This window comes from Calypte anna, chromosome 20, assembly GCF_003957555.1.
Source record: "Calypte anna isolate BGI_N300 chromosome 20, bCalAnn1_v1.p, whole genome shotgun sequence".
NCBI classification, from domain to species: Eukaryota; Metazoa; Chordata; class Aves; order Apodiformes; family Trochilidae; genus Calypte; species Calypte anna.
Window position 1 is genome coordinate 5,190,911 of NC_044265.1, and position 22,939 is coordinate 5,213,849.

Here is a 22,939-nt window from a genome sequence, read left to right on the forward strand (position 1 = left end):
TAGTTTACAAGGCTGCTTTTGGTTACTGCAAGACTGTTCCCAGACACCTGAATGTACCTTCACAGTGCTCATCATCTGTCTGTTCACATTAACAGGACTTTACTTCACAAAATTGATTGGGAGTATTTACCCCTTAAATTGCAGCAAGCACCCTTTTTCAGGGGCAGCACTGAGAGTTGGCTTTGATGGAGGAAAGGCTTCAACCTGCTTGAGCAATGCAGAAGCAATGTGTTGTGTACAGAACTGAGCAGGGAATGGTACTCACCAGAGCAGGGGGAGATGAAAAAGGGAGAAATATCTACATGAGCTTAGCCAGGGTGCTGGGAAAACCTTCTAACTGACTGCTGCTGATGTCCTGAGGCCTGTGAAAGAAGAGAACAGGGCAGAGATGGCATAACTAATGGAGAGAGAAATTATTTTTCCAGTGCTATTTTACTGAATTTTGAGGATGGGAAGACAGCCTAGTGATGTGGTAGTGTGTGTGGGGTGGGCTGGCTGCTTCAGGACAGGCTGTTCCTTATCTGCACTCAACTTGCCCACCCAAGGGAAAGACTGGGTTATGGGGTCAGGTAAGAGCTTTATTCTTTCCCTATGCATGCCTGAAAGGTAATACTTAACCCTATAGCTTCACATCTGGAAGCCAGAGAGCAATGAGCACCTTGTCTTATTCCTGTGGTGAGCAGACAATGAACTGATTCCCACTTACCTTTGGTTCTGTAGGATGGCTCCCAGGAAGTCCTTCAATACCATCTGCTGGTGGTAGGTGTCCATCAGGATGCTGCCAGACTGGCGCCGGGTCAGAAATCTCTGCACCCCTTCTCCTGGGCTGCCCTCACTGCTGCTTTAGTGCAAAGATGAGAAAGATCTTTCTTTCAGAAATGCTGCTTACTTGCTCAGAGTTTGGCCCAGGCTGAGCAGCATGGCAACAGAACCTGCTGGGTCTAAGCCTGGAGCCATTCTGCTTCATTTCAGTAAGAAATTGGTCTTCTCTATTCATTCCTGTGTTAGGAGAGGAATTGCAGCTGGCTTGCATATGACTTCATCTTCACTTAGTGGTATCCACTGATCTATGTAGACAAAACTACCTGAGTAGTAGTGGAGAGGTTGTTTTCTGTGTTCAAACCATGCCAGGGATAACTGGTTTCCTACCAGTGAGTGATTATTGCAACTATTATTTGCAAATACCATTGCTTGCTGATACTGTGGTAGAGCTCTCAGCTGCTCTGACAGCGATAGCCTTGGAGGAAAGGATTAATTAGGCTGCTTAATGATAGCTGTGATTAGGGGGATCTGAGACACAGGGATGCAGGATGCCCTTTGGGATGTGGAGCAGCAGGAGACATTGCTTCTGCTGCAGGGGAAGGCAGCTTTTGCTGCTGTATGCAGGAAACTGCCCAGTGTCGTAAGCAAAACACAAGCCCCAGGACAGCAAAGCACCGTGGCTTACCCGAGCCTCTTCCCAATGATGGTCTGTAAGAATTTTCGGGCAGAAATCTGCCCCAGGAATTTCCTGTAGTTGTCAGTAAATATGGCATCAGCGTGGCGCTGCATCCTAGGGGTGAAAGACAAGCACAAGGTGTGATCTCTGAGCTAGCAATGAGCCTCTAGGTGAGAAAGGGGCATTTCAGGTGGCAAAAGAGAAGATGTAAGGCTGTTGGTTATCTGGGGCAGGTAACCACAGCAAACACCTTTTGGTATTGAACTGCACTGCTGTTAGAGGATAAAAGGGTTTGAGGGAGCTTAGTTCTGACAGGCAGGCAGCAGGCAAACTAAAATGTTAAACAGTATCCACATTAAAAGCAAGTGAGAAGTGTCTGCAAACCAAAGGTGAGGTCAGAGAAGCAGTGGAAAGGAGAACACAGGCTGCAAGAAGACACAGCCAGGGCTGGGACACGTCTATGCTCTGCAGCGTCACCTCCTGGGAGGGCTGTGTCTGGGATGGGAGCACAGGAGCCTCCAGCAGGTCTAACTTTGGGAGAAAGCCTCAGAAAATCCACAAGAAGGGAAGCACAAGCCAGTTGGCTGGTCCCACTGCTGTAAGGATGAATCCTCTGTGCTTCAGAAAGGAACAAGCATCCTTTGTCCCCTGGCAGGGATGGGAAGGAGAGGCTCTAACCACTGTACAGATGGGTTCTCAGAGCCTGTGGAAAATTGTGTTCCCTGCAGGAGTGCTGTGCCTCTGACCCTGCCCTTGTCAGTACGTCCTTGCTGCTGGGGGACAGCAGGATGTGGCTCTGGACATGGCTGATGGTGAGAGCTGGCATGGTCCCAGCCTTCTGCTCCAGTTGCAGGGCTCAGCAGGGTTCTTCCCCTGGAGCCTGGACTTTGTGGTGCTGGTGGGATGGAGTGACCTTGCTGGTTTGTTCCCAAGCTGGGGAAGACTGAAACCATCACAGTGCTGCAGCAGAGCTGTGAGTTGAACTACAAACCTTTTCTCAGTGGGGTCTGTTAACAAACCCTCCTCCTCTTGTTCCTCTGCTGAGGGGTTATGGCTCTGCACTGGGCTGTTCTGCTGTAGCTGTAAGTTCACAACCTGGCCAGCAACTGGCCCTGGGCTGTACCTGCAAAGCAAACCCAAGGCTTGCTGTGAAACATGTCCAAGTGCCAGGCAGGGATTTGTCTTCTTGACCACTACTTCCCCTCATTCTGCTTTTTCTTTCTCCTTTTGTCATCCCCATCTTACCAGTAACTCAAGTGTTGTCTGTCACTCTCCCCCACTAGAAACTGCCCTGAAGCTATTTCAGCAGTGAAGAGATGGTTGATGGAGCCCCAAACACACTTTCCCCCTTGCTAAACTCCCAGCTAAAATTCCATCTCATTCTGGTATCATTACACCATGGCTTTGGCACAAGGCTAAAGCATTTTCCATGGGACATTGCAAATCCACATTACAGAACCCGATGCTCAGTTTTGTGCTTCCATCATTCTGCAGGTAGGAAGTAATATTACAGCTTCTAACAGTTGGCAAGGAAATACTTGAAATATTAATCAGCAGCAACTGAGTTCGTGTGCTAGAATATCTGTAGTTCTGGTTTCAATGCAGATGGCCTGCAGGCACAAATTTTAATCAGTGATGGTGCTGGCTGCTCTGTAGATTGCCAGATTTTCCTTTGTAGGACCTAGCATTCAATTCTAAAACCAACTGCTTGGGATGACATTCTGTCAGGTTCCTTCCTTCTTTAGGAACTGCCTCTAGGCTAGTAGTGTACCCAAAAAATTAAGCCAGGGTGAAGAAATAGGTGAACCAACACACATACAGTTCATCTGGCTTTCAGAATTCCTGGCAGCTTACATTTGCCACATGCTTATTTTGCACAAGGTCAGAGATGTGGCAGGGAGGGAAGTGTGGATGAAACAGTCAGCAGCTTACCTGAGAGCTGGGTAAAGAGGAGAGGAGATGGAGCATGAGACTAAGTGCAGGAAGAGGAGCAGGGTGGCTTTATCCAGCATCTTCCACCCTCTGAGGTCACCTGAAACACAGAGCAGTCTGATTCAGTGGCAGGGAGATGCTCAGGGCCAGGAGGCCAAATGCCATCTTCACATTCCCAGTTCCCCTGCTTACACACCAGCAGAAAGGAACTGGAACTGTGGCTGTGGTGATGGTGCTTCCATCAGAGATGTCTTGATGTGGCAAAGTCTTTGCTAGGATGCACAGTTCCTGCAGGCAGGGGCTGTGTGTGGCCACTCAGGGAGCGGGGGACAGGCAGAGCTGCTCAGCAGGGTTTCTGTGGGACCCCCTTCCAGACTTGTCCCCTCTCCCTGTGGCTGAAGGAGCCCTCTCGGGGTGGGGTGAGCCTTGGGGACCACAGCATGGGCTGCACCTACCTGTGCAAAGCACCTGGATGCTGGAGGCAACAGTGAGTGGGGGCTGCCAAAAGCATCCTGAGTGCACAGGACCATCTGCAGACAGCCCCTGGGACCTCTCCTGGGGACATGTGTCTGCAAAGGTGGCACAGGTCTGGGCATGGTAGCCAACAAGGCTATTTTGCTGTCTGTGCAGAGATCAGGGAGAAATCCAAATAAAATTATGGAGCAGAGGGGTAGCACTGGCCCAGAGGTAACCAAGCAAAGCCATTTTTTGGAGGCAGCAGTGCTGAGCTTGGTTGGTCAAACAAACCAGAGGCTGCTTTTGGTCATTGTGCTTGGGGAGATTGGAGGCTGGATGAAAACATGGGGAAACATGAGCTGCTGTGCTCAGCTCTGAGCACTGCCTGAGGCAGGAGGTGAGGTGGATATGGGCAAAGTTTGTCTGGGCTGGGGGGTTGGGGCTGTCTGTAAGTGACTCAGGACCAGTGGTCTGAGGTCACCCACCCTGTGGATCTGAAGGAGATGCTTTTGTCCTTGGAAGCCAGGGACTGTAGGAAGGAAGGTATTTTAGTGAATGCTCCTCATGAGTTTTGATTGATCTTGTGCTTTAAGAGATTCTTAAAGATTGTGGATAGAAATCTTGAAAATACCAAGTTTCCCTGTTGTCTGTCTTTATTTTCCACAAGAAAAGAGTATAAAGATGTTTGATCTCCATAAGAGAAAAAAACACTTCAGAATTATTTTTTTTTAAAACCTTTCAAATGTGTAACAATACTTGGTTGCAAAGAGAGCAGTTTCCAAATGGAGAGGGATTGCTTGGGCTTATAATATCCCAAGCAAACTTTGCAAGCACTGAGAGTGGTGGCAGGAAGGAACCTGTTCTGATGGGAAACATCAGCAGTGAGCTCTGGTTTACTGCTCAGCCAGAGCTGCCCACCCTTCAGGAAGCAGAGGCGGTTAGGTTAAGGACCAGTGCTCATGCAAGTACATCCCATCTTGATGCTGTGGAAATTAACGAGAATTAGTGGCAGTGTCAGAAGTGCATGGACATGGTGGTGCACTAAGAAATGGGGATTCTTATCACAAACTTGTTCTCAACCCTGTTTCCAGCTGCTCCCACTGCAGCAGCTTCTCAGGCTGTTCCCCTGGGAGCAAGCTGCTGCTCTGGGCTCCAGCAAAGCTTGTGAACTGGTGACATCCCCTCCCTCCAATACCTGATTTCTTACAGCACCACTCTGGCCCCTCAAAAGAGCATAGGAATGCTCAGAAGAAGCAAAAAAGTAACTTTGAGAGAAACTTGCAGGGCTCCTGGGTTTAGGGCAAATTTCCTACTTTTTTTCTTCCCCATTTTTTAAAATTTGAACTTGAAAAGGGATGTCTTTGTTGTGCCTCTCACCCCTAAATATCTCCAAGACAAATCCCAAATCATATTTCTTTCTAGAAAGAAGAAGTGATCTCTAAAGCATCTGCCAGAGGGTACCAGGAGATTGCCACCAGCATCTGTAGAAAGTGACAACCAGGAGATTTAATACCAGGAAAGCTGCTATGTGAGCTGAGAAGTGAAATGTAAAGTAAACCTAGCCCAATGCTGTCAGCTTCCCTTTTTTCTTCTTAGGACACAGCGCTGATTATCACTTCTGTATCTAGTTTCTCTTCTTTGAATGCAGGGTTTTCCTCCAGAGTAATTTTTTGTCCCTTTGAGATTTTTTTTTTGTCCTTCTCAGTTATTAGTTTCTTTGCAGTAAGTTTTTGTTTTGACTGTGGTTTGGGTTTTTTCAGTTTCTGGTTTTGGTTTTCCTCCCCTGTCTTGCTTTGTCTTCTTTCTCTTCACTACACTCTGCTTCTGGGGTATTTCTGTCTCTCTTTTTCCTTATGGAATGAGCCTGAAATGAAAAGTCCTACACCCCTTCCCTGGACTGTCTGCTATTTCAGAGGGGAAGGCAGGGGACTGAGGTGTCACCCTGCATACAGGCAGCTTGACAGCTCTGCAAAACCTTGTCACCTTCAAAATGCTCCTGAGGGACACCTTACTTCTCATTCTGGCAGCATGTGAAAAAAATTATTAATAAATAAATTCCCCTTAGAGAGCTTCTAGCACCATGCCAGCACATAAAGCATAATAGCCTCATTCCATCCTCAGGCAATGCTACCAGCAGCTCTGTGACAGTGATGCAGGAGAGCTCTTACTGATGCTGAGACCTTAACCTGGTCAGTCTGAAAGCTGCCACGAGATAGATGAAACAAAGCTTTCACTGTGCCAGTGGTTTAGGAAGTTCAGACTTTTATACCCTGAAATACTACATGAGCAAAGCAGAAACCCATTCAAGTGCCTTGCTCTGTAGCTGTTTTCATGTTATCTGTAACACACTGATGTGTTTCTCCTCATGCTTTGGTTTGGCTGAAGCACGGTTTTATTGATGAGTGAGTTAAACAGCACCCGTTTCCCAGGGTAAAAGGGTTTTGCATCAGAATAGCAGAAGAGGAAAACTGCTACAGTTAGCAAACATCTAACATCTGTAGTATTATCCTATTGATTTACACTAACCCTACATTCAGTTGTCATTTCATTCTATAACTTAGTACAAAAAATCTTGTATGTTACCAAGGATATTGCACCAGGCAAAGCTAATTACTGCTGCCAGCTTTCATTGTGTCTCAGCACTTGGTCTCCAATTTACAGACAGACATTATCCTGTTAAATGCACAGACAGAAACACACTTACCAGTCCCTGGGAAAACAAGCTCTTCCTAGATTGGCTCCCACTCAGGTATTTCCTTCCCCTGTTGCAAATACAACTTCTTCTCTAGAGCTGCTTCCCTGAGCCCTGCTGGGTCTGTCCCCTCCAGGCAGGAGCTGGGATGTGTGCTGGGCAGGGAGGATGCTCTTGGATGTCCCCTCTGGCTGCCAGGGAGGTGCATCTCCCCTTTTTATACCTGTGCTCTGTCAGGAGTCCTGTGGGCTCCTACACGTCAGAGAATCAATTATCCTCCTGAATTTCAAAGGCTGTGTTTAGCATCCTCGTTTTGTGTGTGTGCAAAGAGGCAGGCAGGAAGGCTGCAGAGGGATGGTTAAGCCTGTAGTCGAAGGGTTGTTTGCATGCTTTCTCTTTATTGTTCAAAGAGTGAAGAGCAAATAATAACAGCAATAATCTGACAGAGTGAATGACAAATTCCCTTTGCAAAGTAAACTTCTCATTACCTTTGCAATTGCATTTTTTATCTCCTGCTCCACAGTGAGAGTTAAACATTAATACTTTCTCACCCTGCCTGCTCCAGGAGGGTTTACCGCTTTGCTATTTCCTTTTTCTTTGATTATCAGCCTTTTCCTCCTTCTCCTTTGTTACTCACACCTGCTAGCATTAGGGCTGTTCATGCTTCAGTCCCTGGCAAACATCACAGCTTGACATCAAGCACACAAAGCTGCTGGAGAGCCCCGCTCCATTCCTGTGCTCTGGAAAAAGGAAAAGGGGCGCTGCATGCGCTGGCGGCTGTTTTCATTCTGGGAACAAGGTTTATGAAAGCCCCATTAAAAAGAACACGTAGCCTTGGTGCCAAGAAGACCAGGACAGTTCAGAGGAGTTAAAAATGAGGTGCCAGCATGAGTTCCACCTGCCAGATTTTTCGTATTGACTTTATAATGCCCAGAATTGATGGGGATCCAGACGTTCCTCTCAAGGCTTGCGTGACTCGATGTTGGGAAGAAGTTTCAGCAGGTGATGTGACTCACATCTGCCTGGTGTAGAATGCCTTCCCTTTGCACCAGGGCACTCATTGCAGCCATCAGTGTCAGAGATGGGCTGCAGGGAAGGATGGTGCATCCAATGGGCATGAGGGTGCCTGTGTAAGAAGGGGTCAAAAGCGTTCATCGCTCATCTGACTCTCTGCTGTTGCCTGCTTGCCTCTTGCCAAGGTGAGAAGTCAGCACTGTGATTATGGCTCACTTCTTAGGGAAGCAATATCTTCTTCCAAACCTTGGGCTCTCAGTAAGCAATAACTCAACAGTCATAAAGGCCTGAGTGAGCTCAGCATGCCAAATGACTCCATGAAGTTAAAGAACAGCCACTGCACCTAGAGAGATGAGCACCTGACACCTTTAGGCTCTTGCTGCTGTGAGTGCTCCGAGGGCTTTGGTATCAAATCAGGACCAGGACACTTCAAAGAGAAATCAGGAAAAAGGACTGAATGGGCTAAAGCAGGAGCTTGAGCAGACCCTGAACTGAGCAGCTGACCAAGGACTAGGCCCAGAAAAATATGATAAGAAGCAAGAACCACTCTCTTCCTCCAGCTGTGAAAACAAATGGCACCATCTGGTTCCTGGGGTCAGGAGCTGCGATGCAAATCAGACAGGGGTATCACGTGTGCCAGCTACTCAGGAACACTAGAGGAGAGGATTTTTGGGTAGCACAGAACAGGTTTTCCAAAATCCCTGTACTGGTGCACACAGCTGCATAACCTCTGCAAAGTGGAAAGGGATTTCTGTTTGCTTTTTTGAAACAATCTGTTCATGTTCTCTCATGTTTGAGGGCAGTTGCACCAATTTTTCAGCATGATTTATTTTTCTTTCACTGTCTTGATGCTACTGGCTGGACAGATGAATCAGACCACGTTGGTAAACCAGTTGAGAGCCTTCACTATTTCAGGGTATTATCCTATAGTGTGGTTTTGAGCTCATTCTCTGTCCACCTGGTCCATTGCCTGACAGAGATAAGGGGCAATCTCTCTCAGATCAAGGGGAATCAGTCTCAAATTGACTTGTTTGTAGCTGCCTGCTGCCCAGCTTGGATTAGGAGGACTGTGATTCACATTCGTATCTCAAGTGAGCTGCTTTCAAAGAAGGATGTATAAAGCTTTGTCATCCTAGGGCTTTTCTTGCCCTTCCTGGGTTGGGTTCTTGTCATGCACAGCTGGATCCAGCAAGACTTTTGCAGCAACAAGCTCTCTTTGTGACTTCAGATTAATTGTGGGAGGCAGCAGAAATTTCTCAAAACCTTCCAAGCTCTGTTGGGTGTATACAGCTTAGGAGTTTTGAAACAGCATATAAAGAGAAGCTCTTCCATCTGTAGAATTTCCTGTCCCAGCTTTAGTCAAAACCTTTGTATCTTCCCAGGACCCAGAAGGGTCATTTGTGGACCTCCTCCACCAGACTCCTTGAGCTCTCCCCCTGGCTACCAAGGTTACTTCCCCCACAGCAGAGATGGATTCAATCCCCACTGCTGCCAGCAGTTCAGCCTCAGCTGGAGTCCCACCATGGGTGCTCTGGCTTGCTGGCCTCTCTTGATGATGCTACAGACTGTGACTGGCTCCATTGTTGTTTGGAGGCTGACTGTCCTAGTTCTGTGACAGCATTCCTTATGGGAACTTCATTTTAGGGGTAGTATTCATAATAATTTGGCACAACAGCTGACAAATTTTTACTGCAAAATTCACAGCTTTATCTCTTTAGAACATCTCTCGATTTGACTCTAGAACCTTCCTGGTTCCTCCCCACCTCGACCTGCTTCAGATGGTGTTGACAGCATCTGCTGCCTCCCAAAACCCTCAACTTGAGTGCAACACTCAAATTGCCTCCCACAGATCATCACTTCAGGTCAGCAGTGTGCAGTGTGTAACTTCTCCAGCTGCCCTCTAAAGCCAAGACTACACCAGTGTAAGCCCAATGGCGTCCATGCCCAGGTACAAGCTGAAGCTGCTAGGTTTTGGGGTCACATCCATGCAGCCCGAACCTCCCCAGCGTCCTTGGGTAAAGTTTTATGTCAGATCCAGTCCTTTGCTGACAGAGTATTAGGATTCTGCAGCAATCTCCCAGGTATTGATTTCCTCTTAGCTTTACCTCCTCCAGTCTCCATCACATATTTTAAAAAATTGTCTCTGTCTATTCCAGCTGCCCAACACACAGCTTCAGATAAGCTGAGCAACACATGGAATGGGTTCTGCTCACCTTGTGAGGTAGAAACTAACGACGGTAGGAAGTAACTCATCAAATGGCAAAAGAAAACCCATCCTGTATTCTCAGCTTTCACAGCTGCACTTCTTTCCAGTCCCTGCCACCCCTGGAAGAGCCCCACACAGCTTTTCTTTCTGGTTTGCTTTTACTTGAGAGATGTGGTGGTGACTAACTTATTGCAAACTTACCCTAATGGTAAATTTGCTGAGTTTTGTCATCTTAGAGGTAGGATGGGACATATTTTGGTTCAAAAGCCTTATCCCAAGTGGCAGAACTAAGGCACATTATAAATAAGTTTATCATCAGTCAGTTAACTGCATTGCCCATTACTGGTGCCTATACAGCAGCTTTCATTCCTACATTTCTTTGCAAAAATGCAGTCATTCCTGTGGAAAGCAAGCAAACAAAAATGAGATGAGAAAGATAAGATCTGGCCTATGTTGCTGGCTCCTTTCAAGGAAGAAACAGAGGACTCAAAACTGAAACCCACCAGCTGTGGAGAGACTTGCCATTAGAAAATTGTGTGACACTTGGTATCTCCACCTTGGAAGGATAAAGTGCTGGGATTTGGATCCTCAGATCCTCCAGACTCAATCCCTTGAACATCAGTGGATTTCTTGGGGACAATTTTCCTCTGAGGAATTTGGATTAGGAGGAAGCTAAATACAAACATTTATCAAAATAATCTCAAGAAGGAGTCCCTCTGGATGAGAGCACAGAATGGGTCTGAAGCCAGTGATCAGATTAAAAGGAGACAGACTAAATCAGGTTTTCAAACTGTGCAAGGAAGTGCAATCAGAAAGGACTGCCTCTGAGTTAAAAGCCTGCTTGAAAAGCCTACTTAATCTTCAAACTGAGACTGCAACAGAACAAATGGCACCAGGCTGTGAGATGTGGATCTGTCAGGAGGGCTGATGAGCTCTGCAGGTGAGATCCACACCCTCTGTGTGTTTCCCAGCAGAGCTGCTGGAGCATTTCTGCATCTCCTGAGTGAACTGCCAAGAGTTTCAGCCAGATGTCAGTGCATTACACTCAGCTGGAGGCTTGAGAGTTGCTGGTTCCTGAATTTCTGGCTCTCTCAGTAACATCTCCTCCTTCTTCCAGCCCCAGCAGAAAGAACTGAGGTGCCAGCTGTGAATCTCAATAATTAAGGAGTTCATCTTTGGCCTTACTACTCCTGTTTTGGTTTGGAAACCTTGGCTACGTGGTTACATGGCACATTACAGCCAAATTCAACCAAGAGGGAAAGTGCCAGCTTCAGTCCTAACCCTGCCACCAGCTGGCAGTGACCAAGCTCACAAAGGTCATTTGGCTGCCAGCTCTTGGGTGCTGGTGCCCCACTTGAGGACCCTACAACTCATTTTTGGAAGCACTAAGAACTCGTGGGATACTCAGGGATGGAGAGGCAGCTTTGGGAAGGGTCTGCAGATTCCCACCCTCTGCTCAGGTTCTGGTGACTGCACCAGTGGTGGCCCTTCCCATCAGGACAGGGTGGCTGCTGCTCTGTGCATTTTGTATGTCTTGGTTTCCCATCAGAATCCAAAGCTGTGGTTACTGCTCACCTTGGCTTTGAAACCTTCTGATAAAAACCAGGATGTGAAATGCATTACTACGTGTGGAAAGGGAGTGAGAGAGGCCACATTTCCAGCAGGGGCTGAAAAATGAAAGCAGCTATTCCTAATTTTTACCTGGCTGACTAATAATGTGCAACCTGAGAGTGAAAAGACCTTGGTGCACAAGGATATCATACATGTACCATGAATGGTAATAAAGAGGTCTCAGTGCAAAGACAGGCAGGAAATCCTGCAGTGCAAACCAGAGACAAAATGTAGAAAGAACTAAAAAAGCTGAGGATGATTTGGATTTGGAGACACTTCATGCCTGAGCTCTGTCTGAAATTGCCATTTTCACTTGTTGAATCCATCTCAGCTTTGACACCCACTCCCATCTCATAGGCTTTGGAAAACTTTTCCCTTTTCTTTAGAAAGGAAAAAAAAAGTTTCCTTTTTCTTCTTTTGTTATTTCACAGTGGCTTGAAGTGAGTGGGTCGGCCTGGTGCTGGTGAGAGGCAGCAGGGGCTGCTGGCACCACGAGTGTCTGTGCAGAGCCCAGTTTGGTTCTGCCCATGTCTGATGGGCTGGGGGTGCCCCACCTGCTGGGTTCTGCATTAAGAATCAGAAATCAGAAACCTTTTATGTGCTGCCCCAATTCTGCAATAGAATTAGTAGTGCCATTTCTGCTGGGGGAGAGGAGGAGGAAGGCAGAAAACATACGGCATGGGTTGCAATCTAAAGTGATTTCCCCCTTTGCCTACAAACTTCAAACCAGAAAGGTGTAAGGGACAGCACATGTACACCACAGCTGGTGTACTGGTGGTACTGGGAAGAGTTTCACCTGATAGGATCCCTCCTGACATTCACAAGGATTATTTCCCCCTCCTCAGTGCCCTAAAAACAGTATTTGGGAGCACAAAGGGCAGAGTTTGCTGCCTTTCCTGAGCTCTGGGTTTACCCCTGAGCCTGCACAGCCATTTACCAGGGGCAGGGAAAGCTCTGAGAATTATTTAAGAGTAATTTTTTGTCATAGGATTTCTATGGGAGAATTATTTCTTTGTACAAGTGTCTCTGGCCCCTGCAACTCACAGCTGTGCATGTCCTGTCTGTGCCTTCTGCACTAAAACAGATGAATGGTTTTTAATCCAATTGCTAAAAGTCTTTGAAATTGTTTTCATTAATACCCATTTAATTCAAATGCTTGGGAACAGCTTAGAAAATCCTTTTATTACAAATGCCAAGCCTCAGTAGACAAGTAACTGATTAGGGTTTCGCCAGAGTATTTAAGTTCCCTGATAAAAATCTCTGCAGCAAAACTAACCTGGCACTGCTGATACTTCAGGGTTGGGAAAAGAGCAAAACAAATCATTCTTTAAATACCACACAGGAATTGTAAGAGCCCAAGACATTTTTCCCTTTGCAGTCCATCTTATCAAGACATCTCCAGTTCAGAGCTGGATACTGAATTGGCCGGGACATTAAAAACAGAAAAAAATCATCCCTGGCAAGAGCAAAGTCAGATGTACACTTAGGAACTTTTGCTGCCAGAGGACTTAAAGGGAGCAAAACCTCATGGATGAAGCAAAACCACTCCTGAAAGCCCACGCTCTGGATGGTGGGGATAAAGATGTTCGCACTATTTTAGGGGGCGAGTCCATTAACCCTGAGGGCCTGGGGCGCTTCGCTGCCAGCGGGGCCGACTTCGGGCCACACTTGGGAGGCTCAGCACCCCCAGACCCTCACAGCCGGGGCGGGACCCACGGAAGCGCTTAGCCGAGCCAGGGGCTTTTCGGGAGGAACCCGGCGGGGAACCCCTCCCAAAAAGCCCCAAGGGCACCCAGCCGCCTTTAGGCCGCCCTTAGCAACGCGGCTCCCCGGGCGGTTGCTAGGGCCGGGGCGGGGCTCACTTCCTGCCGGGCGGAACCACTTCCGGGCGGTGCGGCCTTCTGCAGAGGGGCGGTGAGCGGGGTGTGAGGGCGGCCCGGCCCGGGGGGGTTCGGGGTTCTTTGGGGGGAGAGGGTCCGGAGCGGAGAAGTGGGGGGCGGTGGCTGCAGCATCCCCGGGGAGCAGCGGGGAGAGCCCCGGGACCGGGCTGGCACCGTGGGGCCCGCACCTCCCCCGCACCTCTGCCTGGGAGGGGATGGGGAACCGGGGTGTGGGGCCGCTTCTCGGGGCCGCTTCTCAGAGCCCCTGGAGCCGGGGCCCTGGGCCTGCAGGCGGCTCCTCGGCCTCCCCAGAGGTTTCGTTTCCAGCGGTGCTGAGCGCACCCACATCCCCTGCAGCCGGGACCCATGGGCGGCTCTGCAGCCCAGCATCTCCCGGGTCGTGTCAGCAACCCAGAGATAGATTTGGGGTTTTTGCCTCATCCCTTGACGAAACCTTTTATGAGCAGCACCGAGACTGCTGCTCTTTATTTCCACCCCAAGAGGCAGACAATGTGTCTTTTACTTGAAGTGCTCCCATGGCTCCCATCCTCCGGTAGGGGTGTTTATAGGGGTAGGTGTTGAAGATGCCAGCTGAAGAAAACAAAGAAAGGAAAGAAGGTTTGAGTCTGCCCTGGCTCTGTTGAGATGTGGAGTTGGTGGCCCTGGTCCTGAGAATACATGGTTGTTGATCACAGGGCCTGATCCTGTGCCTGGGGGCACATCCACACCCCCTGCCAGTGGTGTCACTGAGCCCCTCGCTGGCTTTGTGCTACAGCTCTGCCTTGGAACCAGGTTGCTTTGTGTTAGGAGTAGCTTGTTGTGAGACCCTGAGAGAGGCCAGACTGATGATTTTTAAACAGGTAGTTCCTGTAGTGCAGTGAAACTCATGTGACCTGTTTCTGGTGTGATGTCCCAGTGAGATGGGCAGGCTTGGGGCTTGCCTGCTGTGGCTACTGTGCATGCAAGGATGCTCCCCAATGACTCCTTGAAGCATAGTGCCAGATCTCTGAGCATATTTCATGGGGCTGTGCTTACAGGGGTGGTGGCAGCTGCTGCCAGCCTGTGTGAGAGCTCTTGATAGTGGTCATGTCACCTGGGATTTGTTAGAAAATTACTGAGGGAAGTGAAATAGAAAAGGAGAAAGAAGGGGAGACTTGTGGAAGATGAGGATTTTATTTTTTTTCATTGTATCAGTTCCCTTTTTTTTTTTTTTTTTTGATGTGCTTCTTTGTGTTATGTTTCAGGTGTATGAATCAGGATTATCAGTTGGAGTTTGTCCTGAGAAGATCCAGGTAAGGAATGAAGCAATGTCCCTCCATGCTCTGTTTGAGGAAGTGGGAGGAGCAAGAATGAAGTTTCCAAAGGGTATCCAAATAAATTAAGTTGAAACAAAATGCAAGTGAAGGGTACAGGTTTCCACGATCCTGTTTCTTGCTTAGGAACTGTTGCCTTAGTGGACTGGGGGAGAGGGTATTTCAGAAGTTAAAAGCAGTAGGGATGATCTGCATGTGCCCATGGTTTGCTGACACCATTGTGTGTCCTGTGCAGCCTTTGGGTCTGTGCTGAGTGGCCCAGAGTCATCCTGGCTTCACCTCCAGGCCTCACACAGCCCTTAGTGAATTTGAATCAGATTTTGAAATGTTTCCTTTCACTGAAGTACAGACCTGGAAGGGACCACAAAACATTATCTGGTCCAGAGATGGGGTTAAATGAACTCACACCCCAGCCTAGGCAAGTGTGATCCCCCAGGAACAGGGATTCATTCCAGTCTCTGGAAATGAGACTGGATTCTGGTAATCTCCTCCTCACCTGAGGAATACAGAGCCTGCTTTGGAGATAATTTCTAGGAGGCAGATTACTGCTGTTCAGCTGCTGTGTGTAGCCCCACCTAGCAAGCAGGGTAAGTGAGTATGGGTAAGTTGAGCTGATTAAGTGAGTGCAGAGTAGGATGGGGCAGGTCAGGGAGACTGAGCCAGGCAGTGGTCACAGCTGAGTCCTGCTGGCACCTCAGACTAATTGAATTCTCTTTTGGGGACTTTTTGTGGCATACTCCAGCACCTGTGGGAGGAGAGTTCTCTGTTATCTAGAAAGCCATTAGTCACTCACAGACTGAATTGACAGCTCCATTAGCAGAAGATCAAGGAAGGAAAAAAGGACAGGCTGAGAAACTGGCTTGAGACCCAGGAGATCAATAATTAACTCTTCCTGTGTGACCATCACAAGGAATGTGGGCCTTAGTGTCACCTCCAGCCACATAACTCCTCCCTCTGCTCCAGCACATCTGCCTCCTGAGTGCTTTACTGAGGTCATGGTTGGTTTCATTCACCCCCCAACACAACAAGACTGAGCACAAGCACAGCGTAACTGAAACTGAATGCTGCTCATCCCACATTTATGATCAGCTTCAGGGAGAAGGACATCCTTGCTTAGGAATCTCTTCCCTTACTGTTTCATGAATATTGTTCATATTTTGTTTGGCTTCCCCTCTCCTGCAAGTGGATTAATAAGAACATTTGAGGGCTCTTTGTAGGCAGGTGGTAAAGACAGATGTGCAAAGAAAATGCAGCTTTCATTTCCTTCTTTGATACTAGTTCTGTAGATCAAGGGTATCTTCATAAAACCTGTGAGCTCATCTGTCATTTTTTGATAATAGAAAGTGGACATAAGGAAGTGTGATGCAAATAATTTATTTTTTTTCCCTTTGCAGTAACCAATCTTCTTGAGATCCTTAGAGGAGGAGAGTGCTCTCACTATGGCTGCTGAGCTGGATTTCTCCCCACCTGAAATCCCTGAGCCCACATTCATGGAGAACCTGCTACGTTATGGACTCTTCTTTGGAGCCATTTTCCAGCTGATCTGTGTGCTAGCCATAATCCTGCCAGTTTCCAAGTCCCACAAGACAGTAAGCAATGCTCTTTAAAATTGATACAGATGGGCAGAGAAAATAAGATGGGAGGGAATTCTGAGTAGCTAATTGGAGACACAGCAGTCTGCCCCTGGGATTGATGGAGATTTCATTGTTCACTCCCTTTTCTTCCTTCTAGCATTTCCACCTCCAGCTTTTGTCTTGGTTACAGCCAGATTAGAAAGTCAGGAACAAATACCTGAGCCAAGGGCTCTCTGAATATCAGTGTCAAAAGTGTCTTGAAGCACTGGCAGGTGTGCTAAATGGAGCTGCTGTTCCTGACTGCACAGGGAGAAGGCTGTCATCCCAGCTCCATGCTGTCATCCTGCTGCTGATTTGTTCTATTAAATAACAGGCAGGGTGTCCCCTTTGCAGGGCCTGCCTTCCAGGAATTTACCTTGGGCTCTACTTTGTGTGCAATTTTTAGAAACAAGAGACAGGTGAAATTTCTAGTACCTTGTAATGTGAGGAAGACAGTTTCCAGTACTGACACCCAATCCTGTGCCAGCAAGTGGAGGGTCCTTGAGTGCAGTAGTATAGGAGAGAATTGAAGTGAAAGGTTGAGGTGAGCTACAGGATTCCAGCTCCTCTAGGACTGGGCTGAAGTGGGATGACTTGGATCTGCCTGGCTTTTTCCCTGTGCTTGGTCATGCCTGTGATGCTGGGGACAGCTATTTCAGTGTTGCTGATCAGGCTGCAGGTTTGATAGTGTTAACACAGATTTTGCCTAAGCACATGTGGTGTATTTTCAGTAGCAGCTCAGCATGGGCAGCTCTGCTTTCAGGCTGTTCTCATTGATATGTTTCTCCCTGTTGTGCAGAGGAAACCTGGAACTTTTCATCCTGTTTGGGGAAGGGCATGCCTGAGGCTGAGGTGCTGCATGGAGGATTCACCTTTAGCTGTTGGTGTGATGTGAAGTTGTGTTGATGTCCTGGATTAGGGACACTGCTCCCTCTGGCTAGTCCAGCTCCCAGCAGGGAGATGGAGCAGGCAGCTGCCCATCCCAATGCCACTGCAAGTCTTCCAGCATTGTTCTGCAGCCCCCAGTGCCCATCTGTCAGAGCCTGGGGTTCCCCTCTTAAGTTTGGGAGAAATTCTGAGTCCTGAGCCTGATTCTTGAAGGCTGAAAAGAGTGAGAGCTTTAGTCTGAAGTCAGAAACTGAAAACCAGGCCTCCAGTTAAAAGGATAAAGCTTGAGGAGCTGTTTGTTTGCAAGCATGCTTTGATGTGTGCATGCTCTGCATGTTCTTCTCTCCGTATGTTCACTGTCCTCTTGATTTACTGCCCATACCAGCAGTTTACAAGACAGTAAACACCAGGGGCTGCCCCTCCAGATCTTGGGAATGATGCTTGAGTCTGGGTAGGATTCTGTGGAGCTTCTCTTGTCTTGGAGGCTTCAAGCTTTTGAAGTCTACCTCGTTTGAACATTAGAAGGCAGCAGTGTTCACTTGACTGCAGCAGCACACTGCACCCCCCAGACATGACTGCTTGTTGCTTCATTTCTCCAGAGCCTGCCAGCTCCCCATGTGCCCATTAAAGCCTTTGGAAAGCCAGCCAAGTCTCCTTCCTTGGAAATCCACACAGATGTGAACTGTAATAGCCCAGTAACTTGCGTGACGTTTGAACCAAGCTCCTTGATTAAGAGGACACTGTCAGATGCTCACCTCCCCCTCCATTATCTGCAGCACTGTCTTGGAAGCCTGAAACTCACACGTCTTGCTCAGCCGTTTTTTGTGTGTCCTTTTCCAGTTGGCAGACTCTGACTGATAGAAACAGAGATGCTAAAGCAATATTTATACTCAAATGCATTTAATGAAAGGAGGCAATCTGCATGTGTGTGCTTTCTCAGATGAGACTGGCTCTGTTCCCTTGTGTTTTTACAAGATAACTAGACTTTATTTCCCATGGCTGAAACATTATCTGTCATCTCCCCTGAAGGAAACAAGCAGAATATCTAAGCATTCCTTGTTAGTCCAGGTGAAGAAAGCTTTGCTTGCAATTCCTTCCCTGGATTTTGGGCTTGTTTTAGAGACTCTGAGCTTTACATTCCTACTACTGTTTAGGGGAATGTTTCTTGTCTTGCACATGATAATTATTAACATTTGGCAGAAATACCTGATGACTGTTTCCAAACACACTGGTGGTCGTGTAGCATCTTTGCCTTTTCCCAATTTGAATAGTATTCATTTAGTGTTGGATTTTCTTCTTTGCTTTAAAGCTGGTTCTGTTTTTCCTCTCCAAAGTCTGTTTTAGACACTTAAGCTTTTAACAGCTTCTCTGGTAACAAGCTGTTTCTGTGCACAGACTCAACACTCATCAAAAAACACATGGGGAAGAAGCAGAGATACTGCTGCTCAAGTCTCATTAAATGAAACTCAGTTTGATATAGATGTGTTCCAACAGAGATACCCCAGCATTTGCTTCCTGTGGCTTTTGCTCAGATTCCCAAAGTGAGCTGTCAGCAAACTGTAAAAAAAAAGTTACTGACTGTTTTTTAATTGATTTTTGCAGGACTCGGACAGTTTTGAGCAAAAGAATTCAGAGCCAGTGAAAAAGCCAAAAGCAACTGCTCCACAGATAAGCAAGAAACCCAAGAAGGAAACAAAAAAGAAACGATAAAGCCCTCACCAATGGGCCTCAAAAGAAACAATAAACAACTATAATCCTGCTTCCTCAGAGATGACATCAAAGGCAACCAACTATATTAAATGGTTTTCTGGCATTGCCATGCTTCACCTTTTGGAGACAAGGGAGAAGGAACTTGCAAGACTGTAAGGGACTGGGTTCTGCCATAGATTTCTTACAAGCAAATAGGACTTCACATATCCAGGACTTCATTTGACATGATTGGTGTGTCAGTCACCATGAAAGTGACTTCTGTCATTTCTAATGGGTAGAGGGGCTGTTGCCTGAACTCCTCCACCCTGGCTGGGATTTGTAGTAAAGTCTCTTGTGGAAGGTGGAGCATGGGTTTGCTGCTTTGGATACTGGTTTGTGTTGTATTTTTTGAAGGCAAAGGGATCAAATGGATCAAGGATACCACACTACACAGCTTTGTATTCATCTCTGTTGTCATCTAGTCTGAAATACATAGCTGCATTTTCTGGCTTAATAATAATGTCTTTGTCATATTCTTTAATTCTTTAGGTAATAACTCACTGAGTTCCAGACTGCTGTAGATGAAAGCTTTCATTTCCCCAGCGTCACTGCCTCTTTATTACTCCCCACCCGTGAGCTTTTCCTTTCTGTTCCCACTCTTGAAAGCAGGTATGTTTCAGGGAATGACCACAAGGATTGGGGAACACTTGGACTCTGGAAGGTGCAGAATTTAATGCCTGTGCTAACGAGGTGTTCCTGGAAACTTGGGAAGACCAGGTACCATGTGCTGGGGAAAAGCTGCTCTGAGGCAGAAGCCTGGGCATGCTGTGGTGGTTGTGTATCCAACTGTAGTGTCTGGCTGGGCTGTGGGTGCATCCTCCTAACCCTCTGCTGCATTTCAACACAACTGGGGCTTCTTGCATTTGCAGACTCCCTCCCAGCCCTACCTGTAGTCTGCTGTGTCTCCTCTTGCTGAATTTAAATATGATCTCAGCCTGAGGAGATGTGGTATTTTAAGATGCAAGGGGTGGCAAGCTGTCTGTGTAGCATGGTTGTGTGGCAAGAGACATACATGCTCTGTTCCTTCAGGCTCCAGCTCTCCAGCCCAAGGACAATCTAGTATTAGATTTAAATATGGCGAGACAGGACTGGGGAGAGATAGGTGGTGATACAGCCACAGAGTCTCTGTCAGGCAGCTCCAGCTTCCTGATGCCAGCTCACATCTTGGTCTGTTTGATCAGGAATGAGTCAATGGGAGGAGAACCTGCTCTTGCAGACGCACCCAGGGTTCAGAGCAGCTTTGAAGGAAAGGGTTCTCTGGCAGGGCTGTGAGTCTGCCATCCTTTTTGCATACACAGACTCCCATCCTCAATTTACCAGGTGCAGCAGCAGTGTTGTGCTGTGTGTTTAGGTGTTGAACACCCTTTACAGAAACTATCAGTGCTGGGGAGAGCCACGTTCTCTGCTTGCTCCTGCTTTTGGTGGGTGAGACAGATGAATCCCAGTACCAGTTTGATTCTAACCTCTCAGTGCTTCCCTGCTTCAGGCTCTCAGCTTCTCTTACCTGGAATGCTGACACCAAATTAGCTGCACTGCTCAAAATCCATCTTAGAGTTCTGCTTTAAATTCAGCATTTTCTTTTCTTTTTTTTTTTTTTTTTTAGCTACATAAAGGCAACACTGGGAGGACAGAACAAAGCCTGGGAGATAGAAGCACTCTAAAGTTGCTTTGAGTTTTCAGTACAAAGAAACGTTACAAAAGTTTCCCACACAAATAACAAAGAGCAATATTGTGCTATGAGTTTCCATTACAGACCTGTATTTCTGTCTGTGATATGCAAGGGAAAGAAAAGTGTTACCAGTGTCCTGGATAGGCACTGCAGAACACTTCTTCCATTTTAATAAATGAGGATGGTGGCTGTTTGATCTAACAGCTCTGGCTTGCTGCAAGTTACCTAAAGACAGGGGGGTTAATGCTTTAACAGAATTTTAACTATTGAAGGAGTAGCTCACAGTTTACCTGAAATACAGAAGCCCTTCTACAGCTAAGACTGTGTAGCTGTTACCTGAAACAGCAGGTACCACATTGACATCTACATCTGGCTATTTGCAGGCTGTCTTACTCATTGCTAAGTAGAAATCATGGATATTGGGGTTTGGTTTTGTTGGGGGGAAGAAGGATTAAGAGACATTCCTCAGTCTGTTCCTAAATTTGAATGCTGTTGTTAGCTGAACTTGTAGAATGTTTTTAGAGATTAATCATACCCTGTGTATTTTAGTTTCTCTTGAAATGTGTAATAAATACAATCAGAATTTCTTTGTTTAAAACAAAATCTCTTTTTAGAGTTGTGCTGCCTCTTTTGGTGCATTCATTGTGAAAGCAGCCAAAACTCTCAGGCTATAGGAGCACAGAGATATAAATAACCTTTTCAGAAAAGTGATCCATTAAGGGAAAGCCTTTCAGATCCTTTAATCTGTGAGAAATTGGTTACTTAATACTGTCAGGCATGTGTGCATCTGTATCTGTGTTTGACTTGGAAGTTGTGGGCTGTCTCCCAGGAAAGCTTCACCCTCCTGGAAGGAAGGAGGAAATGCTGGGATGACTGAATTAATTTGCCTCTCATGAGACATTTTAGCTCCAAGAGCCCCCATGAAGGTAGCGCTAATAAAGGCATCATTTGTTAATATGAGCAGGGGATTAGATGGGGATTCAGTAGACCGGAGAGAGGGATTTTCAGTAGCCCCTCCAGTGTGTGATTGTAGCTCAGGTTTGTAGAGCATGGAGCTGTCTGGTGGCTCTTCTTGGCTGCAGTAAGACCTGAGTGGTAACCAAGCTCAGTCAAGTGTGTGTTGGTTCCCTCACCAGAAAACCAAAAGGAGGGAAGGACTCAGTGGTGACTCCTTTAACTCCCAAGCACTTTTCTCCAGGCTGTTTTGTAATTAACATCCCAAAGGGAGCTAAAGACCTCATTAAGTCCATTTGATTGAAGGGGAGGTTTTCAAAGGTCTGTCTCCAGATACCAGCCAGTACCTGGCTGAGCAGCACCTTGCTCTGCCACCCAAAGGCCAAGAGCTGGGCTGGGAGCTGGGTTTCCTCTGCCAGTGTGTGTTATGAAGTTCCTTTCCTTTAACAGGCTCTGAAGAAACTGGCTGGGAGCTGAGAAGTTCTTGCTTCATTTCTGATCATGTTAAAGCAGCATCTCTGCTTGAAGCTGCATCTGTGGTCATCTCAGAACTGTCCCACACTCACAATGAATCCTTGTGCTCCTCCAAGCACAATCCCTTGAGACAGGCTAATAAGTAGCTCGTGACTGGAGTTACAGTTCACATAGTTCAATTAAATCCCTGTTAATCTTGTTCAGACCTAATTTACTTTCATTCTCATACACACACTTTTCTCTCCTTCGGAGAGGTTCTGGTGAGGTTCCTTACTGACAGGAACTGAAGAGCCTAAGGTCTTTTGAAGAGGACTGATGTCTGCAGAGCAGCCCCCTTGCTGAGGCTAGAAGCTGAGATTATTTCCCAGCCTTCCCATTCGTGAAGAATATGAAAATATTCCTTCAGTGCCTGGATTTCAGGAAGGGTCAAGGCTGAATGTGATGGTGCTCAAGCAGAAAATGAGGAAGCTGTAGGAGGGGAGGTCATCCTCAGAATCTCTGTTTCCCAGGGCACTGCTGAACTGTTCCCCTCTGTGTATGTTAATTTTTGGACAGCTGAGAGTTGGGATGCTGGACTGCTTGCTCAGGAGCATCTCTTACACACTGATTCTTCTTTCAGGCAAAAGTTATGTTGCTCACAGCCTGCAGGGATCGAGATGACTGTATTGATTTAGTTGTTTGTTTATTAATCTCATGAGGCATCAGAGACTGACTGCAGCAAGAAAAAGGGATGATGAATGGGGAGCACTGGAGTACAGAGCACGGTGGCTGTCTGGTGATTAGGTTGGTTGCCAGCTTTGGCATGGGAATGAATCTGACTCTCCTCTTTCTCATCCAAACAGAGGAGATGATTCAGTTGGGCACCATTCCCTTTTTCTCTGGCAAGAGACATGGGCAGTAATCAGTGTTTGCTTTTCTTCTTAAATGGGCAGTAACTGCAGGTCCAAGGTCCTGCTCTGCTCTCCTCTTCTCTTCTGGTAGTTGTGGCTTTTCAGTGGTTGTTTATGGGGCTGTTTTCCTGGCTTTTGGTACCTGGGCCATTGTGCAGTA

At 47.1% G+C, this 22,939-nt stretch overlaps 2 protein-coding genes across 2 annotated transcripts; one reads left to right on the top strand and one right to left on the bottom strand.

The window, feature by feature from the left end:
* Positions 1 to 278: 278 nt before the first annotated feature.
* On the bottom strand, positions 279 to 3,465 carry GHRH (growth hormone releasing hormone). The gene is made up of 5 exons (XM_008506334.2): positions 3,371 to 3,465; positions 2,430 to 2,561; positions 1,448 to 1,552; positions 707 to 841; positions 279 to 362 (listed from the first exon to the last, which is right to left on the bottom strand). Exons 1-5 carry the CDS (start codon positions 3,448 to 3,450, stop codon positions 299 to 301), a joined length of 516 nt encoding a protein of 171 aa, XP_008504556.1. The 5' UTR covers positions 3,451 to 3,465; the 3' UTR covers positions 279 to 298.
* Positions 3,466 to 13,213: 9,748 nt separating this feature from the next.
* On the top strand, positions 13,214 to 21,064 carry MANBAL (mannosidase beta like). Its single transcript, XM_030463271.1, has 4 exons — positions 13,214 to 13,263; positions 14,474 to 14,521; positions 15,937 to 16,131; positions 18,646 to 21,064. The coding sequence occupies exons 3-4, from the start codon at positions 15,982 to 15,984 to the stop codon at positions 18,751 to 18,753; spliced, it is 258 nt and encodes an 85-aa protein (XP_030319131.1). The 5' UTR covers positions 13,214 to 13,263; positions 14,474 to 14,521; positions 15,937 to 15,981; the 3' UTR covers positions 18,754 to 21,064.
* Positions 21,065 to 22,939: the final 1,875 nt, after the last annotated feature.

Excerpts from the sequence above, each read along its gene's own strand:
- MANBAL (XM_030463271.1), top strand. The coding sequence starts at position 15,982 with ATGGCTGCTGAGCTGGATTTCTCCCCACCTGAAATCCCTGAGCCCACA. Across the intron at positions 16,132-18,645 it reads TTTCCAAGTCCCACAAGACA|GACTCGGACAGTTTTGAGCA; the intron begins GTAAGCAATGCT and ends TGATTTTTGCAG.
- GHRH (XM_008506334.2), bottom strand. The coding sequence starts at position 3,450 with ATGCTGGATAAAGCCACCCTGCTCCTCTTCCTGCACTTAGTCTCATGC. Across the intron at positions 2,562-3,370 it reads CCTCTTTACCCAGCTCTCAG|GTACAGCCCAGGGCCAGTTG; the intron begins GTAAGCTGCTGA and ends TTTGCTTTGCAG. Across the intron at positions 842-1,447 it reads ATCATTGGGAAGAGGCTCGG|CAGCAGTGAGGGCAGCCCAG; the intron begins GTAAGCCACGGT and ends TTTGCACTAAAG.